The sequence below is a fragment of the Colletotrichum fructicola genome (assembly GCF_000319635.2).
Source record: "Colletotrichum fructicola Nara gc5 chromosome Unknown KSG_Nara_v1_contig07, whole genome shotgun sequence".
NCBI classification, from domain to species: domain Eukaryota; kingdom Fungi; phylum Ascomycota; class Sordariomycetes; order Glomerellales; family Glomerellaceae; genus Colletotrichum; species Colletotrichum fructicola.
This window is the reverse complement of record NW_027094057.1, coordinates 3,451,263-3,469,652: the sequence shown is the minus strand read 5'-3', so window position 1 is coordinate 3,469,652 and position 18,390 is coordinate 3,451,263. Positions and strand designations below refer to the sequence as shown.

The 18,390-nt window shown below is 50.2% G+C and overlaps 5 protein-coding genes across 5 annotated transcripts; 3 read left to right on the top strand and 2 right to left on the bottom strand.

The window, feature by feature from the left end:
- Positions 1–464: 464 nt before the first annotated feature.
- On the top strand, positions 465–1,777 carry CGGC5_v012673 (uncharacterized protein; the record flags this gene model as incomplete). Its single annotated transcript, XM_032030197.1, has 2 exons — positions 465–923; positions 1,082–1,777. 2 exons carry the CDS (start codon positions 465–467, stop codon positions 1,775–1,777), a joined length of 1,155 nt encoding a protein of 384 aa, XP_031890140.1.
- A 243-nt stretch (positions 1,778–2,020) lies between these two features.
- On the bottom strand, positions 2,021–3,456 carry orsC-2 (Tyrosinase-like protein orsC; the record flags this gene model as incomplete). The annotated part of the gene is made up of 6 exons (XM_066152735.1): positions 2,021–2,275; positions 2,352–2,622; positions 2,687–2,862; positions 2,915–3,001; positions 3,061–3,223; positions 3,275–3,456. 6 exons carry the CDS (start codon positions 3,454–3,456, stop codon positions 2,021–2,023), a joined length of 1,134 nt encoding a protein of 377 aa, XP_066007930.1.
- A 4,684-nt stretch (positions 3,457–8,140) lies between these two features.
- CGGC5_v012671 (uncharacterized protein) lies at positions 8,141–8,862 on the top strand (the record flags this gene model as incomplete). Its single annotated transcript, XM_032030198.1, has 4 exons — positions 8,141–8,335; positions 8,384–8,508; positions 8,557–8,664; positions 8,715–8,862. The coding sequence occupies 4 exons, from the start codon at positions 8,141–8,143 to the stop codon at positions 8,860–8,862; spliced, it is 576 nt and encodes a 191-aa protein (XP_031890139.1).
- An 874-nt stretch (positions 8,863–9,736) lies between these two features.
- Positions 9,737–11,073, bottom strand: CGGC5_v012670 (uncharacterized protein; the record flags this gene model as incomplete). Its single annotated transcript, XM_066152734.1, has 4 exons — positions 9,737–9,903; positions 9,948–10,025; positions 10,102–10,128; positions 10,998–11,073. 4 exons carry the CDS (start codon positions 11,071–11,073, stop codon positions 9,737–9,739), a joined length of 348 nt encoding a protein of 115 aa, XP_066007931.1.
- A 6,292-nt stretch (positions 11,074–17,365) lies between these two features.
- Positions 17,366–18,017, top strand: CGGC5_v012669 (uncharacterized protein; the record flags this gene model as incomplete). Its single annotated transcript, XM_032030200.2, has 2 exons — positions 17,366–17,807; positions 17,890–18,017. The coding sequence occupies 2 exons, from the start codon at positions 17,366–17,368 to the stop codon at positions 18,015–18,017; spliced, it is 570 nt and encodes a 189-aa protein (XP_031890145.2).
- Positions 18,018–18,390: the final 373 nt, after the last annotated feature.

Below are 18,390 nucleotides of genomic sequence, written 5' to 3'. Positions count from 1 at the left end.
AACAGTTCACAATAGACTCTCCCTGTGTAGGCTATCTGTCGTTTCATTCCACTCCTGGGTGTACTGAGGTTTGGATTTGCATAAAACACTTCGCCCGTAATAAATGATGTCAAGAATGGGTTTCAATATCTAGGTATCCTAAAACCAGTGAGATCCAGGGTCTCCATTGCTCTGCTGAAGGACTGAGAGAACTACCTAAGAATTAAGCTAACTCCACGTCTTCCTCGGGGGCTGTCATTGGGCAGGTCTCACATCAGGGAGTCATCGCTGTCGGAGGCCGACCACTGTAAGACACAGTGCCCCCATGCCCTCTTGGTGTTCAAGCTTTACCCCAAAGCCCGCTTCAAAGCATTCTGGAGTATAAAGTCCCATCTCGTACCTTCTTTTTTCTTGTCATTTTCGTTGTTGATAATCTCCAACTTCGAAATCAGGATTCACAGGTGTATACCCTTTTCTAGTCTACAATGGCAGGCCCCTACAGCTTCTCAGAATATCAGCAGGTCTATGTCGCCTGCCGCTCCATTTTTCAAGGTCGAAACGCCAAGATACGGAGGTTGAGTAAGATCAAGAGCGTATTCAAGGTGAAGGCAGAGGTTGTGGAATCTGTGGTGGAAGAGATGGGCGAGGAAAAAGTCGCCAATATTGCCCTTGATCTACTGAGGGAGAAGGTCTTCAAGTATGAGACAAAAGCTCGCGCCAGATTTCCGGCAGCTTTCCAAATCGAAACGGAAACGCGGAATAGCATCAATGAGCTGGAGGCTGAAAGGGCTACCTCACACACGGCTGAGCACCAGGACGACATCTTTTCCTCCGAAGACGACATCCATGTCATAAGGACGCCAGATTGGGACTCTGAGAGCGACTTGGACAATAAAAAGTGTCAAAACGAGGCCGACAGAAGCAAGAGCGCATTCCCGACTATGGTATTCCCAGTGACTGTCAAGTACTAACGAGGACAGCTTTCAATCGTGGCCAATTCCCAACGGCACAGATTTCGACAAGCGTAGAGTCGATTCATATCTCACCGCATTCAGCATCAACTTTGTGCAACACGCAGCGTCGGATACTCATGAATGTTCAGGTGGTCCTGAATGAGAGCTGCTTTGACTTCATGAGCACGTGGATACCCAAAATGCTTCATGATCTCCAAGCCTCCACGTGCGACTCGGCAAGTGGCTTCCGTTCGTCCGCCGTTGGCTCCGGAGGGCCTTTTTATCAGCTTCCTATCAACGCAATGACCTTTATTTCCAGAGAGGCAACAATTGATGCATTCAAATCGGCAAGGTTTCTGCAACAAGCCTACAGTCAGAGCAGCCAAATGCCATGGCGGGAGATCAGCGAGATGCTGAACCAAGCCGTCATAGTGGCCGAAGGTCTTCGCAACAATGTCGGCGCTTGTAAGATCCGAGAGCTCAGAGTGGAGATTGATAGGCAAGTCGCAATCAGGCAAGCCGCCAAGACCGCCCTTGAAGATCACGCCGCTACGGAAATGGACGACATTCGCCGTCAACAGGAAGAGCTTGACAAGAGAGAACAAGCCTTGATCGGCGATATGGCCAAGAAAGAAAGCAAACAGAAAGCGTTGCTTAGTGGCTCGATTGACAGGTTTTTGGACAGTAGATTTGGGAAAAGCGCAGAACAACTCGAGCCTCAAACAGAAAGAGGAGAGGCTACTGAAAAGTCTACTGAAGATGCGACTGAAGATTACACCAAAGTGTCCAAGGAAGAGTCTGCCAAACAGTCTGCTGACGATATGGAAGTTGATTTATTTGATTGAGAGAAAGTCAACTTTCTTCACGAAAGCTACTTTCATAGACGTCCGCAACAGGCGCGTGAGACTTACCCAGATTGACGTGTTTTGTTCTTGTGCGGGCTCAACAAACGTCGGGATTGATAAGACTGAGATCCAAATTGAATTTCATTTAGTCTAAGCGCTTCAAAATGCAAGTGACTCTAAGAAGTCTTCAGCTGTGGCTGGATCTAGTACCTGAGCCCTGCGGGCAAAGCATTACTTGGTCATTTATACGTAAACATAGCAAAACGGCCCATTCATCGTGTCTAATAAGTCGCCGAGTTTCATCTTCGCCGCATTGACGGATAGATCAATATCATCAGTAAGTGTGCCATTAGGTGCTGTAGGATCCTTTATGTTCGTCGTACCAGACACTGCAGTTAGTCGAGAATCGGGATCCTGCAATTGCCAGATCCACCAAGTTCTGTCAATCATAGCGTGGTGTAGCCAAAAGGCCGGATCGGCTGGGGAGTTGAAAATATCCTGGCGATTAAATGATTCAGCTACATTGATAGTCGGAGATTGATGAGCTCGATACAGAGAAATGGGGATTGCTTACACCACCTGGGTCTCCACCTATGGTGGTGTGCCCTCCCCCGTGGACGCCGGGGTTGCTCCTTTGCATGTCGCCCTGCATCAAAGTCTGAAACGAGTATATGTCCTTGTTCTTGGTGATAAGATCATAGGTGTAAGTTTCTGATGTGAATTTCGAAGATTCGGGATTAATGTCGCGTCGCAGACAGCGGGGGTTGTATCCAAGCCCGTCTTTCCGTGGATTTGGGGGAACGTCTTTGAGCCGGGATGCGACCGGCCCAAGATGTACTTCAAAGCTTTGATAGAGGTTTAGTATAATCGATGATTCTATACACAGCCTGTGAGGGTAGCATGAATTACTCTTTGAATGGACCTCCTAGTAAGCAGCCTCCACCATTGGCTGGTGGAATTGTGATGTTTCCGAAGGGTATGCCATCGTGCGCAACCTTGGCACCGTCGCCCGACATACTGCTATCATTCCCATTGAAAACAGGGGAGTTCAGCGGATCTGAAGAATAGTATGGCCAATGCTCATACTTTGCGGCATCAGTCATCTAGAGAAATGGATCAGATACGATCAAATCTCACCGGCTGGTAGCCTCGGTGTCCGCACTCGTCTCTTAGTGCTTGCTCGTACGCGAATACGTAATATCTGTGCCAAGAAAGGAATTTTGCCTACACAACTCGTGTTAAAAGACTTCACAGCGACTGGATATCTCGAATTCTGTTCTTACAGTAAAGTGAATACTCAAAGTTTGCTGTATATGTGTTACGACAAAATCATCGTATCGGCTTCTGGTCCCAGGAACTTCATTCATCGAGTATCTTGGCCTCTTGTTTGCCAGACATCTGGTCGCATTGATGTACTGAAGCCTTTCGTCGATTGTGAGAGATGACCTTGAGGATCAGGTGTCAGTTTGGAAGAGGATCTGGCTAGCATCAACTGACCATTCCTTTCTCTTGATGGCTGTATCAAGAGAGCAACCGGAAGCTCGTGGGAATCTGGCTAAATGAACCTTCAAGTTCTCTAGGCCGCGGTCTTGCAATCTGTCGACACTATCACGGGGATACGGACTGGCTGCCAATTCAATCATGAATAGAGGAAGTATAACTATGACCAACGAAATCATGTTCCCAAAGATAAACGGTAATCTGCTGATAATTTCGTGAAAGGTTGAAGACAGCGGATTTTTACGAGAGAAGGCTTCGTGTTACATAGTCGCTTTTTTCTCATGGACGTCTTGAGATCAAAGGGACGTTTCAGATTAGGTTCTCGATTCACCGGCACGCGCGGATGCTAAGGAGGATTTCAGGGCGGAGGTGATTCGGAGGTTATGTGGAGGTGCCTAAAAGCTTAAACCATCTCTATACTTTACACGAATGAACGCATGGAAGAGCCTGCTTGCATTGTTGAATTAATCTAAGGTAAGGCTGTACACTGAGTTCTTTTTCACATATCAGAAGCCCCAGAGTACATCTTAACCCTTCATCGAGATGCACAAGGGGGCTCCCGATGTACTCTCAGCTGAAAGCCAGGCGGTTGCTGCCGGTCGGCCCAAACTTCGGCCCAAACTTTGACATTTGCTGCCCAGACGGCCGGTAGCGGACCAATCACCCCAGGTATCCCCGGGTATCCAAATAAGAGTTTTATTAAGAATATAAGGTTCAGGCTTAACAGCTTCGACAAACACGATGTACATCGGCGTAAGGCTCCTAGCCGCGAGTCGCGCTGCCAAATGAACGTAAGAGCCTCATGTGAACAGAATGATGGCCGAACGCTGACCATTCGAGACCCGAGTCAATGCTTGTCTTCACCGAAATGCCAACGGCCCGATTCGAGGATCCTTTGATCAATCTGTGTAGGACTTGCTCGATCACGCACACTACTGGCGCACGGTCGCTGAAACGCACCCCATGGAAATCAACAGGTCTACCATTTGGGAGTTTGGTACTGCCAAGGCACTGTCTCTTTCTTTCACCATTAAGGACCCGGTGCGATTGAGAAGGGGTGGGCATCCGCATTGCGGCCGGTGCTCAGTAGCCAGTTTCTCCACCGCCGAATGTGACTTCACAAAATTGACAGCACCCCCCTGAATCGCAAATATGAGGGTGCTGTGAGACTCCTCTACTGTTGATCCATGTAGATATTCGAAAACAAATGGGCTCAGAAGGCTGGCTTTGATCCTGTCCTGTTGGTCCTCCAGAGTGGCAAGGAGGTCGAAGAGCAAGTGAACCTTTCCAAAGATGTGGTCTCGGGCAGTGGATGTGTGAGAATCGGCTTCACATCCCCACAACATGCCCTCGTAGAGATGCAGAAAGACTCTGTCCATCGATGGCCACCTTGTTTTAATGCTTTGAAAGGCAAGATGCAAAGCTCCCAAAGACAGGGCAGTGGTCGGATCGAACCCAGTACATGGAAGGCTCAGACAAGGTAGCTCCCAAACATGATCCTGCAGTAGATATTCGTAGACCGAGCGGTGGAGAAAATCAATCTTCGCGTCCACCCAGACGTCGTGCTTGTCATGTTCGTAACAGAAACAATATCCCCCAGTCCACCCCCCACTGCCTCGGTCGCTTCGCCTCGTAAGCTCGAGGAGACCAGCTGTGCGGCTTTGAAGGCGTCCTTCAATGCCTCGGCAACAGTTTCGCTTCGCTTCGAGTGACATGATAGCAAATGGCTCTGGATTGACGTCGTAGTCACCGATGAGAGATAAAGCAAGAGCGTACATCTCTTTCGGTACTATTCTTCCCTCCGCTTCGGTGAGAGATGGGTATTTTTGCTGTCTTGTGCAGCATATTTTCAACAGCTTGGCCCCTTGCTGCCGATGTCTAGGTTCGACGCTGTCGAGGATTGCCGCGAACATGTCGTCTAACTCCGATGGAAGCTCATTGATCCTTTTGCGTAGTTCGAGTATGTTATCGAAATCAGCAAACCCTCTTCGAAGGAAGCGACACGCGAGAACAGCCCATAGAAATACCCCTGCAGACTTCTGTACTAGATCGGATACTAGACTCCTGGCTTCGAAAGGTGAGCGCTGAATGAGGCTTTTCATGTATTGGTGTTCTTCGATAATTGACTCGACGTAATTTCTAATGTCGTTGCGGTTGAGATCCTGCAGTTGTAGACTTGGGAGCCCCTCGAAGGCATCGACACATTCACGTATGGGTCTGCTCGAGAAGAGAACCTTGATGGTTGTCCCTTGAGTAAGATGTTGAAGAAAAGCGATGGCATCAAGGTGGTGAGTACCGACAAACTCATCCAATCCATCTATGGACATGCATGCCTTGTGTTTCCCAATCTCCAGTTCATTTTGGATCGTATTCAAGGCCTGTTTCATGTGTAGAAGAGACGGCATCCGAAGAGGGTTTTGTGACAATTCCAAATCAAAGGTGCTTGCCTTTTCTTCGTTCCACATATTTGGGAGTGCTTTGGGAATGAGGTCTGGTCTCTGTGACAGCAGTTGGTAAAGGATAGATCGCACAAGGCCCGGCAGGGTGTTTTGCTCATGTGGGCCAAGATTGAAGGTGAAATAGCTTGCCGTGTAGCACCGTGTTCCAAGAGCCCATGTCGAAAGGATGCGACTCGTGGTGGCGTGTTCGTACACATACCTCATCAAAGTTGACTTCCCACTGCCAGCCTTTCCGCAAATCCAATATGTCCCGCGACCTGCTTCTAGCCACTGTGGGAGATTGTTGTAATTCAGAACCTCAGGCGAATGTTCAAGTGTCCATTTCAGCGTCAGTTCGTGCGCTGGTTCAATCGCTTGCTTTCTTCCATGCCAGTTTGTGAAATGTAGCTTGCTCAATATTTTCCGTTTTCTTAATCTATCCCAGGCCTCGTCGGCGATAGATTCCGGAGATGTAGTAAATTCCATCGAAGGGGAGTTCAACAATTTCAACCCCTCAGTGGTGTCCAGGTCTGGGTTCCGAGTGGATGAGTGTTCGCCTTCGCTCGCTGCTACCAAAGATGTGAACTTCTGACTGGCGACATTGATAAGACTGATGTGATCGAGTTCTATCCTTGGTGGCACGATCTCCTTCAGCTGGATTCTGAACTTCTTAAGGTCGTTGACCAAAATCATGAACTTGTCTTTGTCTCGAATCGCCCATCGAACTCTCTTGGTGAATGCTGCGTGTCGTGAGAAACCTTGGATGGCCCGGGATTTGTAATTATCGAAGTCTCTTAGAAATCCGTTGAAGCTAGAGGCGCTTTTCTGGGATGATTCATCTCGAGAAAGCAGCTGCATTGTAGATACTTGTGACGATTGAATGTCGTAAACACCATAGGTGATTTCAAGACGCCGGGCATCGTTCATGAGATCTTCCATGTGTTTCAGTACACGAATTACGAGCATTCGTATGTGCAAGTCGTCAAGCCGCTTGTCATAATCATCTTCGATCAACCTTATCTCCTCAGCCCATCTGATTAGAAGGACTCTCTCGACGTTGAGGCTGGTAATCAGAAGGTCCGCATCATATTCAAGCGATTGAGCTGCAGTGAACAGACCGAAGAGATCGACGACTCGGCCGAATATACCGGCTAGGCCCACAACACCAATGACGAGCCCGGCAGCTTCCATATCGGTTCCTGAACCGGGGATAAGTTCGATTCACCTGGGTGATCACCAAGATGACCCAAAAAAATGATGTGTCGTTTTTCATTCTCGCCCCTGTCGCGGTTGTGGGTGAGGGGTAAGCTCAAAATGTGGAAGGCTGCCCAACTGAAGGGCTCCATCACACGAACTGCAACAGAGTAGGGCACCAGTGAGTCACGTGCTGATTATTAGATATGGAAAAACAAACAGTGTGTCGAATGTTGCAAATTTCACCCTATTCGCTGCCTTACTTAGACGATTGGGCATGAGATCTCCATCAGGACGGAGATATGCATGCATGAGCACAGCCCCTGGCTGACAGCTTCATATGGCATTTGCTGGAGCGAGTAGCAGACTAGGTAGGTTAGTGGAACCGGCCTTAGAAAATGCCTGAAATTGCTTTCCAAGTCCATTAGGAAACATCGGAAACAAACCCGGGCAGCACAGGGCGTTTTCAATATGATCGAGTTGAATGCTCCTCTGCCACATTGCAAGATCTGTGGCAGAATTACCAGAATTATCTGTGAAACATAGTCATCGTCTATGCTGTCAAGATTATCTTCTATGGCAAGAAATCATACGGTATTGCTTTTTTAGGCATGGGTCCAGGTCTCCTTGACAAAGCTCAAGCCTGGGCGATCGTAAATAGTTCCAGCAGACGTATGGAAGCTGACGGTTTTTCTTAATTTGAAACATTTCACTTTGATTGACCTAATGAAACAGGTCCTCACTGTCCCTCAACATAAAATAGTCTACTTAACCGGGTGCCATACTCTTAAATATTGTGTTTCATTTCCGAGAGACACTCTTGTTGTTCTCCTGTACTGAGTCTCTTGAGCTCCTTCTATTTAATTGCCTTCTATGACGGTACCTGTATCAGCGCTTCTAGTCATTATTAAGCTTGACATCCAATTACAGCTATGCCTTTGATTAGACGCGATAATGATCCAATATTCTATTTAAAGCATTGCCGTAAACCTTCAGATCGGTAGCAGCGAGGTTCTCAGCCATATGCAGCCAGGTCGTCACACAAAATCTTAATTCCGCGTTAATTCACCAAGTAAACCATAGAGGTGACAGTTGCTGAGAAATATTTCATTCGCGACCGTCCCGTCTTCGAATTTCCCGGTTCACTCCATCAAGATTCATTCTACTAGGTCGAAGCAACCTGCCCACATAGCAAACCAACACAACACCACCTATATTATCAGAAATCACAATGCGCCGCCGCGAGCTGGTTGCACAGTTGGAGGAACCAGAGAGGTTTGACAAGGATGTGGTTCACTGCAGGAACATTTCTTCACTGGGAAACGGCGTTCTTCTCGTCCTCGGTATCACCGGTCTTATCGTCTCTTCAGTGAGCTACACCCGCGGTGTGACGAAAACATCCGTAGAATTGGCACATTGCATTGTGGTATGTCTTAGATGTTCGGGTTTGATGGCCCTGCTAACGTCTTTCAAGTCTTCAGTGTTTCTGCCTCTACTTATTTTGGCAACCTATTTCATCCTAAGTCTCAAACCAGGCAAAAGCGTGCTTCTTAGGCTGATTTACGTGGTTGTCACGATATCTCTTTACGGCATTAAATCGTGTGTCTGTCCCTAATAAACATCAAGACGCGCTGCTAATGATTCCAGGCTCGTATTTGGTGTCTTGCTGGCGAGGGAAATTAGCCAAGCCCAAGGCTGGAGCAGCCAGAAGATGAGTTTGAGGCATGGGCCGCCCATTGTCAGCCTCGTCACTGTGTATGCTTGGTAATCGAATACTTCAAGACCTGTATACTAACTGCTTGCAGGTTCGCCGCAGCTTTTGCGGTTTACCTCCTCCATGCACTGGCCTATACACTCCCTGACCAGTCGACGCCGGGTCTTCGAGGCGATCCGCAGCCCAACGTTATGCGGGCGGAGGAGAAAGGCGTTTTCAGTCAACGGGCCCAGGCCTGAACGAGTGGTATCACGTACTGGGATACATATTATCTCCGTTGATACGGCGGAGTCTTCAGGTCCACATAGTTTACTCTATAGACTCAATTAATGTAGTGCGCTGGCTGTCCGGCTTCAAATCATTATCCGTCGTAACTGGGCAAAGCCCGCTGCGAAATTGCATGGCGACTCGGTATCAGAGTCGTCAATCAGTGTTGAGAGATATAAGGAGATGACAAGAGTCTATATGCGTGCACCATCAGAAGCCCTGCGGCGGCGTAACAATCGCCGCCGACGTGGAGAGCCACGTCCGGCCCGCTACCAACAACAAGCACCACCGAAGGCCGCCCCAAAGCCTCCCTCAAGGGCAACTACAGGCGGGCCAAGATGATAGCCAATTTCGTATCCCCTTATCGAGTCGATAGCAACATGGTAGCTATGGTGTCGCGCTCCCTTTCCCGATTCTGTTCAACCGACATGTTGCCACCACCAATCACAGCCAGCATGCGAGCCATCCCGCTGCTGGCGTGTCTGGAGCTGACACATCTGACGCCTGCCGTCCCGTCCCGTCCACCCTATCTTGATCCATTTCATTCCCAATTGTGATGTATCCATTATGATGTGTCGGAAATAGTAGCCTGGGTCCGTCCGTCCTTCCGCCGGGATCCCCTCTTTGGCATTATCGACAACGAAGAAGGCACGAATTTGCGATCGCGCCAATTCCAGCCCTATCACCATCTTTCCTAAGAGACATTGGAAATTATTGCCTGAAGTCTTTTCGCTGTTTTGGACGGGTCGGTATTCGTCGTTTACTGGCATCTTCCTTGCCAACACGTCGGTGCTTGTGGATCGTGGAGACCTGACAGCGAAGCAACCCCCGCGCGCTCCACGGGAATCAGAGGATGTCCCGGAGAGAGATAAAGCTAAGATTAGCTTCTGGGTAGCGGCGGAGCTCGCGCCGGGTCTGGCGCCTGGGTACGCTTGCCGTGGGCTCCTTTCGTGCCCGGCCTTGTTTTGTCGTCGGTTTAGGTGATGTTCCATCCACCGTCTCGAGATCGTTGTCTGTCTACTTTGAGAAACTCATAAAGATAGAGAAAGGTCTTTACCCATTCTTGGCGCGGTCGTCTTCATGGTAATGTCGCATGTTGTGGATCGCACGTCGGTGGTATTGGGTCGCCGCCAGTCTGTTCGGACATATGGCTGGTTAGCTGCCACTCTCCAGAAAGGTTTTCTGGCATCAGACTGATCACGTCGACCTACTAAATAGATCTCGAACCAATTGAGGCTCTTAAAGGCTGACTCTGGCGCAGGATCTAAGGACTGCTGTTGTAGTGAAGATGGAAAAGGGGTTACCAAATGTTTATAAACACAGTGCCAGAACATGCATGGTATCATTTGCACTGCATCAATACGCCCAAAAAGCCCCTACACAGTGTGCAGTATCTCCTCGTCTCGAAGACGGCCATCAAGGTTAACATCAAAAGTGCTCAGCGCATAGTTCTACGAGTCCGTAATAACGTTCCATATTGCAATTATCACATCTGTTGACTGTTCAGCACGATGTTCAACTCTCAACCGAAGGATTCATCTTATTCAGTTTGAGGAGACCTGTCAATCACGAGGTGCTATCGTCTTACCCGGAGTACAGCCCGGAGAATTCCCCAATTCCCGATTGCCGCGATAATAATCAGGGAAATGTTTCCTTGAACATGAATTCACAACCAGGGATCCCGTCGAAGTCGCTTTCGAGCATGCTCTTCCAATCATCCAAACAAGGCATCCCATCACCGTCCATCAAGCCAACGCGCCTCGCCAACCCCCCTCCCCTGATACGTACTCCCGCACAGCCTCCGGGCTCCGAGAACATCTCTAGCCGCATTTCACAACCCCCCATCCCCCTCCGATCTCCGCCCAGACAATCAGCTGACAGCTCGTGCCGCACTCGCCCTGCATGCCATCCAATCCCAACCTCATCTGATCCCATCCCCCAATCACGTTGTGCTTGCCTTCACACTTGTTCATCCAGGCATCTGCGCCAAGTCCCTGCAGTGTGCGCAGAACAATGGAAATGGACAAGCAAGCAGCTCCACACCAGACATGTCCGTCACCACATTCTGCATGCACCGTCTCAACCCCCAATCCCAGATGATACCTACCTCGAGTGGGGGGGTTGGAGAAGGAGGAGGCGGCGGCGGCAGCTGCATCGGGGTGCGTAAGCAGAGGTAATAGCATTTCTGACCACCAGAGCTCGACAGCTCAGAGAGCAAGCTAATTACCCCCAATTTTCGGTTGGAGAGCTCACCCTCCCAACCGAGCTATCCCAAAACACACCGGTCTTGACAGGTTCCACCTCCAAACTTGGCTATTGGAGACAGCCGATGGATCCCGGGCAAGAATGGAGACTGCCCACATCAGCGGACAACACTCCATATCTCCACATCGAAAAAGTCAACATGACAAGCAAACGCATAACTAATCAAGAAAAGTCACCATAAATCACTCATTATCACTTACTCGCGTCACTTAAGATCATCACTAGTGCGGGGGAAGAACCAATGCCCGGGAATCAAAAACACTCGTATTCAAATCCAAAAAATACCAAACTATCATACGAGAGAAAAAAAAAACGTATTCATCCCTTCAAGACAGAAATAACCAAACAACTACCGGTGTCTTGCCCGAGCTGCATTGCATGGCCGATCTCCACACAAGCAAGCTCTGTTGCGGCAGAGGTCGGTCAAAACTGTAGATCCAGGATTGGGTCCCGCTTCAAAAACCAGTATCCTTCAGTCCCTCATTCCCATGAGATAACGACTTCGGTCCGTTTCGGCGGGGGGCACGCAGCTCGATGGATGTTGATGAGGTCGAGCGAGCCTCTTCATGAGGGTGTCAGATGCGGCTTCGCGGAGGCGTCATGCTGACTTTAGTGCTGTGGTTATGTTAGTTGGTGATCGAGGGGGAGGTTGATGCGAGGAGAGCTTACGGAGCAAGAGCCGCAAGAGCAAGAGGTGCAGGAGCCGGCGCAGCTGGTGCCGCAAGACTTGCAAGAGCTGTATGAATCTGGTTAGCTATTTGGCAGCTCGGTGAAGAAATCTCCGAAAACTCGAATTCTTTAAAATGTGTAGCTTGTCTGAACAAGACCGCATTTCTCAAATTCTCTGTTTCCAAAGAAGGTCGAATGCCGCTCACCAGGGGGCCATTTTGAAAGTTGGTTGGGTTAAGCGAAAAGCTTGAAAGTTGGTAGTTTAGTTTGTTTGGAAGTGAGATCTGAGAGCTTGTTGAGTCGATGAGAAAGAAACAACATCTCAAGCCGAGAAGTCCTGGGGTTTATATACCCGTCTTCGACCTACGTCCCCCACGTACAGTCAGCTAGAGCATCAAGCATCAGATGGCTATCTCGCGAGGAGGCGCGGTATCATTCGCCATTACGTGGAAGGGTCAAACGGGCGTGGCCGGAGGAAGGAGGGGCGGGCATCCCAAGGATTGTCGGAGGAGATACCGCGAATGCCGCGGCGCCGTTTGGAGCAACCAGCCCAGCCAGCAGTGCAGCGATGCTGACATGGCGGTTGTGTGATACCGCATCAGGCTGGCACTCCCATGGCTTGATCCATAATAGCTCATCTACTCCAAGATAGGCCGGACGTTGGAGGGACCAGACGTTTGCTCTGCAGTAGCAGAAGCGGGGTTTGGGCCCGAAGCTACGGGTGCAGCCTTCGTCCAGGTGTGGTAGCCCGTGGGTTCCACGTTCGGGGCTGGGTGGACCCGGCAAAGGGGGGCGTCGGGCGGTTGTGATTGGGCCATGTGAGGACGACTGGGCATCCACGCGCGAGGTTCATGGCGAGCCACGGCAGGGCGGCAGGATGGGCGTGCATGAGGTGCCGTGGTCGTGTGAATGGGATGTTGGAGGCGGGCTGGCGTGGGATCGTCGCGGACTGAGTGGACGAGAAGGGCCCGATGAGGATAGCCCCGCCCTTCATCGGTCAGACGTTCGGTCTATGGATGGAGAGATTTGGGGGGGTTGAGGGAAGGGAACGTGGGAGTGGGTGGGTAGAGCCGGTCTGGAATGTGCAGATTATCGGGTGGTTTTTTTTCGATGGTCTGCATCTCGGGTACCATGTTGTAAAGAACGTGTGTGAAGAATGGTATCGGAAACTGCACTGTTGGAATAGCCGACCAGTAGACTTACGAAGGCGACGGCGCGGCCTTTGCTGTCATGGTCTGGTTGGCGGTGCCGTGTGAATTGGCGTCTGCATGACAGTATGTAGGACGACAGAGAGGGAAATCTGCTTGTGATGGCGCTTGGCAGCGGCACCCGCGCGAAACAGAGTTTGTACCATCCCACACCCGACTCTTCAGGTGATGCGCCCGGCCACCCCGTATTGGCCAGACAAGGGACTAGCAATTAGGCCGAATGAGGGTCCGTTCTACTTAGGCAGACCCGGCGGCGGAAAAAGATAGAAACCACAAGAAGTGAGAGATAATAGCTGAAGAGCTGAAGAAAGCCAAAAGAGACAACTTGAAGCCAGATGACCTAGTCATCAAGAATAATCGTCATGGCCGAAGGCAAAAACCTCAGCTGTCGTCTTGATCGTCGACGACAACTCACAGAGTGGTCTCACCAGTCAGACTATAGCCTCTCCGACTAAAACTTCAGCCGTGCGTGAGCGTCGTCGACTCAGTGCCATGGGGGCGACAGCAAAAGAACCTTGCCCGAAAGAAGAATCCTGGTAAAACCCTCATATCGCAGATTCAGTGAACCAAAATGAGAGAAAGCTGTTAGCTAAACAGCGTGGGTTGCCCAATCATACAGACTGGCCGCCGGCGACGGGGACCGCTCACGAAGGAGCAGTTTGCCCGATCAGCTGATACGTCCGGTGTCCAAGGTGAGAGGACCGACAAGGGGGAGAAGAGAGCAGGATGTGAGAAGAGGAGAAAAATGAGAGATTTGTGCCGTTGTGGCTCATTACCGTGGGGGGTCGTGAGTCTTTTGCCGCAGCGCGAGAGCCGATTCCCGAGGATCAAGGCAAACATTGGCCATGAGAAGAGACAAGGAGCAGAGTCGTAGGGCGTAGGGGGTTCAGGCGTCTCCCACTTCCTCTTCGTCTTCCTCTTTCCCTCTCCTCTCGGTCTTCTCAAGTCGAGTGTCTCGTCGCGTTCATCGGGCTGCATCGGTCGCGGTGTCGGTAAAAGTCGAAACCAGAGGGCTTACTAGTTGTCAGTAGAAGAGTCGACAGAACAAGTTTGTCGGACAGAAACACCAGGACGAGTGGTCCCTTTTATGTGCTCAACCCATCTCTGCTCCCAGGGGCCTCAAATGGCGGTGGAAGGGAGAAGCGGCATTCCTCAAGCGGCGGGGATGCAACGGATGCGAGCTGTGCTGGCCGATGGAAAATTGTCTCATCAACCCAACGGCCCTCTAGCATCCGCGGCCCGTCGCTGATGAACAGTCCAAGCCCTGCCGCCTGACCAAACGATGGTTGAGATAGGTGCGCTGGCTATCTTGCGCAAGTTTTGCAGCATCGCGACCGGTGGTTGGCGAGGGAGATGGCGGATGATTTTGTGTGAGGAGGGTGGCCATCAAGGTTGGCCATCCGGGTTCTTGAAACCTCCATTCCTTGGGCTGTTATCAGTGCAACCATCAAGGTCCTCAGTCTCCTTTCGGGGTGATCATCAGCAACTGACCTGCTTGAAAGAGCATACTGACTTGTTCTTTTAAACTTTAAATCGTTCGAGTGATTCTTATCGATTGAGATAATTGAGTCTTTGAATTGCTTGAAGATACAATCCTGTATTTGGTTGTGCTGCCGTGTTGTTGGGAATGAAGTGCGAATCAACCTTCGTGCATCAGTGACTCCCCTATCCAATCCATTTTGCCAGATGTTGTACCATGAGCTAATCTCTTCCAAAATAACAGAAAGTGACAAACGGGACTTGAATGTCCTCGATCGAAGCTTCCCAGAGCCTTCTGGCTTGGTGCGTCACAGTTGTGACTGAACACTATCAGCCTGAGAGGTGATGTTTAGACTCCATGTCTTCATCGCATCAGATACCGGAACAATCCAAGGCTTCCGTGGTTCCCCCGCCTCTTCATTCGATTCAGAAACGAAGTTGATATGGTGCAAAGCCCTCCATGAAGTTATTTGGTCGAACGTCATGGATGAGTTGCGACCGACGAGGCGGCTCTTATTCCTACGCGCATGTTGCTGGCGATTCCGACATACAATAAATAATATTTCGATGGTGATTGGGACCAAGTGCAGTCTGCCGACAAGTGCCGGTTGACAACTCGGGCCGAGTGGGATAGTGCCCTCTTCGTCGCTTTTTCTTCAAGTTCTACCACTGCTCTCGGCGTGATGCGAAGTGTCGCAGACGATTCGATGTCGCTCAAAATCATATGAACGACTGAGAACACCTGCTCAGCGACCCAAGTGGCCGTCGAGGATATCAGCTCTTCAAGAGGTCTGTCGTTGCGTGACCAGGCGGGCATCGCGCCAAGGACCCCATAATGGCGCCATCTGGAGCTACCTCACCTCCGAGATCGTGACCCCGATCCAGATCCGATCGGACGCAAGGACCCCAGACCCCGCTCCATCAGTGGTCTCCGCCGGGCCTTTTGCGCGGGCCGTTCCGCCTTTGAAGCTGTCTGGGCAGAACATTGGCTCGGGGTGATCCATGAGGGGTACCATCCCCGGGTGGTTGGGCTGCAGGAAGCCGTCCTGTAAACATGTTATCGGGAGCGGTGTGCGCGACGTGGGGTATCTTCATGTCGCCATGGTGTCCGGGGGCAGCGCAAGATTGTCCAACTCGATGCTTACGGTGTCGCTGGCATGGGCCCCGATGTTTGGGATTCTAGCGTGAAGGTGCTGACCATGCTATCGCTGGCCAACATCCAGGCGAGCCTCTTCCGAGAGCTGCAACGATGACGCTTGTCCCAGAATCAAGCAATGCCGTATGCAAGTTCACCAGTCTTCATGGACCATCGTCCGCATTTACGTCAATGAGCTCGATTCTGAAGATGGATAGAACAGCACATCTGGGCTCGTTCATAACCTTCGCGAGAGATTCCCGTCACGTCGGTATGTGATAGTATCCTGGGAATCACAAATGATGATGCACAGGGAGCAAGTGCATCAACCCAGAAAGGAAGGTCAGTTCAACGAAGTGCGACTTTCCTTGATCGAAGTACATCACCGACATAGGTGGCTCTGCTATGACCATCGACTGCCAGCATGGGCCTACCCTTGCATAGATTCTATTTCAGATATTGACAATAATTATCCCATCTTTTGAGCTGAATAGCCTGCGTTCTCTACGTTCCATCGTTCGTGTCATTCGCATGTAGGCTCGTTTGAATCCCTGCTGCCAGAGTTTCAACCTTGACATTGCGGATGCCATTCCCGTGAGGCAACAAAGACCCGATACACTGCAGGAAACGAAAGTCCGACTTTCAACTCTCTCTCGAGAGTAAACGTTTGTATACCTCTTCTGTATAGCCATGGCGTCTTCCTCAGCCTCGTTATGATCAAAATTGTGGATATAGTGGACATACTTGACATCACCGTGGTTTTTGCCGCCCTCTAAGGCGACTGAGCTATCACCATCTCAGGGGCTTGAAGACAGGCCAGCAGACAAGGATTCCGTGCTCAGCTTTCTCATTTAGCTTTGTACAAAATGAAGGCCTTAGATGACGTTGGAGTGGTAGCGGGTGTCTCCTCAGCATGGGGTAGTGTTGCTTCCCACCGATAGACGAATAATGAAACGCACGAAGGAAGCAGACGTGAACATCATCCGCGCGATGATTGAACTTGTGCGCTGTCAAACAGCTACGATTACCGTGCTGACAAGTGCCAATGGAGGTATATTCTCCCGCAGTTTCAACTTTTCAGGATGATGAGACCCTCGAGACAAGGTCCTATGGAAAGGAATTAAGTCGCTCTTAAAACTGCCTCTATGGAGCTGGAACGCACGTTGTCACATCTGAGCCCGATTCAATCTGCGTTCTCATGCTAGGAGATGTTCTGGCGCAATTGTTGGCCCGTGTTATGGTCAGTATCATCACAACTGCCCGGCAGGCTCCCAGCATCCGGTGTCTTGGCCGTATCCACTCATGGATGGCGGTGCAATCCAGCCAGCAGAAACCTCTGATATGATTCGTTGCCAACGAACATCATATCATGCCCAGATGGGACTGGCGGGGTTGATTGGTTGTTGGTTCGACGCAGGGCGAACCACAGGCGCAAAGCCTGGTGAGTGCCACCTACAAGGCATACCGTAGGGTCTTTTGCCCTTGGGACTCCTTCAGCTAGGCACCAACATCCACCTATTAATACGTCATCTTCAAACATTGCGAGTCTCATTGCTACCATAGAAACAAATGATCGCATACATTCTGTTGTCTGCCTCATCCATCTCGACCTTACTTCACACAGAACGGATTTCTAATAACCCGAAGTGTGTATCAACTTAAAACTACGATTAGGACGATTCCAACACCCATATTTGACAAGGCACTTGACGAATCATAATGTGGCAACCACCCCCGATGCCTGTGCCCGCCTCTGCTCCATGGGGCCTGGCCATCAGTGAAGGCGACTTCGAAAAGCTCAAGACTGGTCTTGAGCCTCTGGATCAGGAAGACAAGTGGCGTTACAAAGCTACCTCTGACGAAGGGAACGACACCGTCACCATTCACATCATTCGGGTCGGCATGGGTCATGAGCTCTACTCAATCGTCATCAAAACGGACAACAGTGGCAACGGTAGCAAGATCAATACCATCGAGACCATTGACTGGTCGCAGGATCAGGGCGGAAACCCCATTTCAGAGGCGTTAGCCAAAAAGCACGTGGTGGTTCTGAGCAGATGCAACCTGGAGTGCGATTTTGAGGCGGCTCCTGACTATGACTCCGAGGACTTTTTTGATGAGCTTGCTGCAAATATTGTCCACAACATCAATGGCATCAATGGTATCAATGGCACATCATGAACCCCTGTTATTTGTCACGCCCCCAGGTATGAACGAGGCTAGGCTAATCTACAAGTCAAAAGTCGTGCCATTTGGCGTTGCTAAGATTGCATGGGATATGGACCACCAAGACGTCCCAGGTGGTCCTCAATATTCCTCTCGATTTCCAGAAAGGCTTCAAGGCTACGTTTTCACATTCTCTTACTTTTGAAAGTCACTACATAGTCTGACTTACGAGCAGCAACGGTGTACACGGCCATCTGGATACATGTTTGCACCACCCTAACTCCTATTCTGGAAAAGGGTCCTATTGTGCAAAGCTCAATGCTGGCGCACCCGTCAAATATTTACACAATTCTCTCATGCATCGGACAATGTCCGTAACAGCCGCGTAACAGACTTTGCTGTGATCTAATCATTTCTTTTAATTGCAAAAATGAACTCAGATACGATCGCGATGGCTTTTGAAGCCCCGAATCTTGAACGCCCCAAGCCCCACCTTGAGTTCCCTAATTCCCTAACAGCCATGATGGTTCCATCACGTTTTTCATGACAAAGCAGAAACCAACCAGTTTGAACATCTC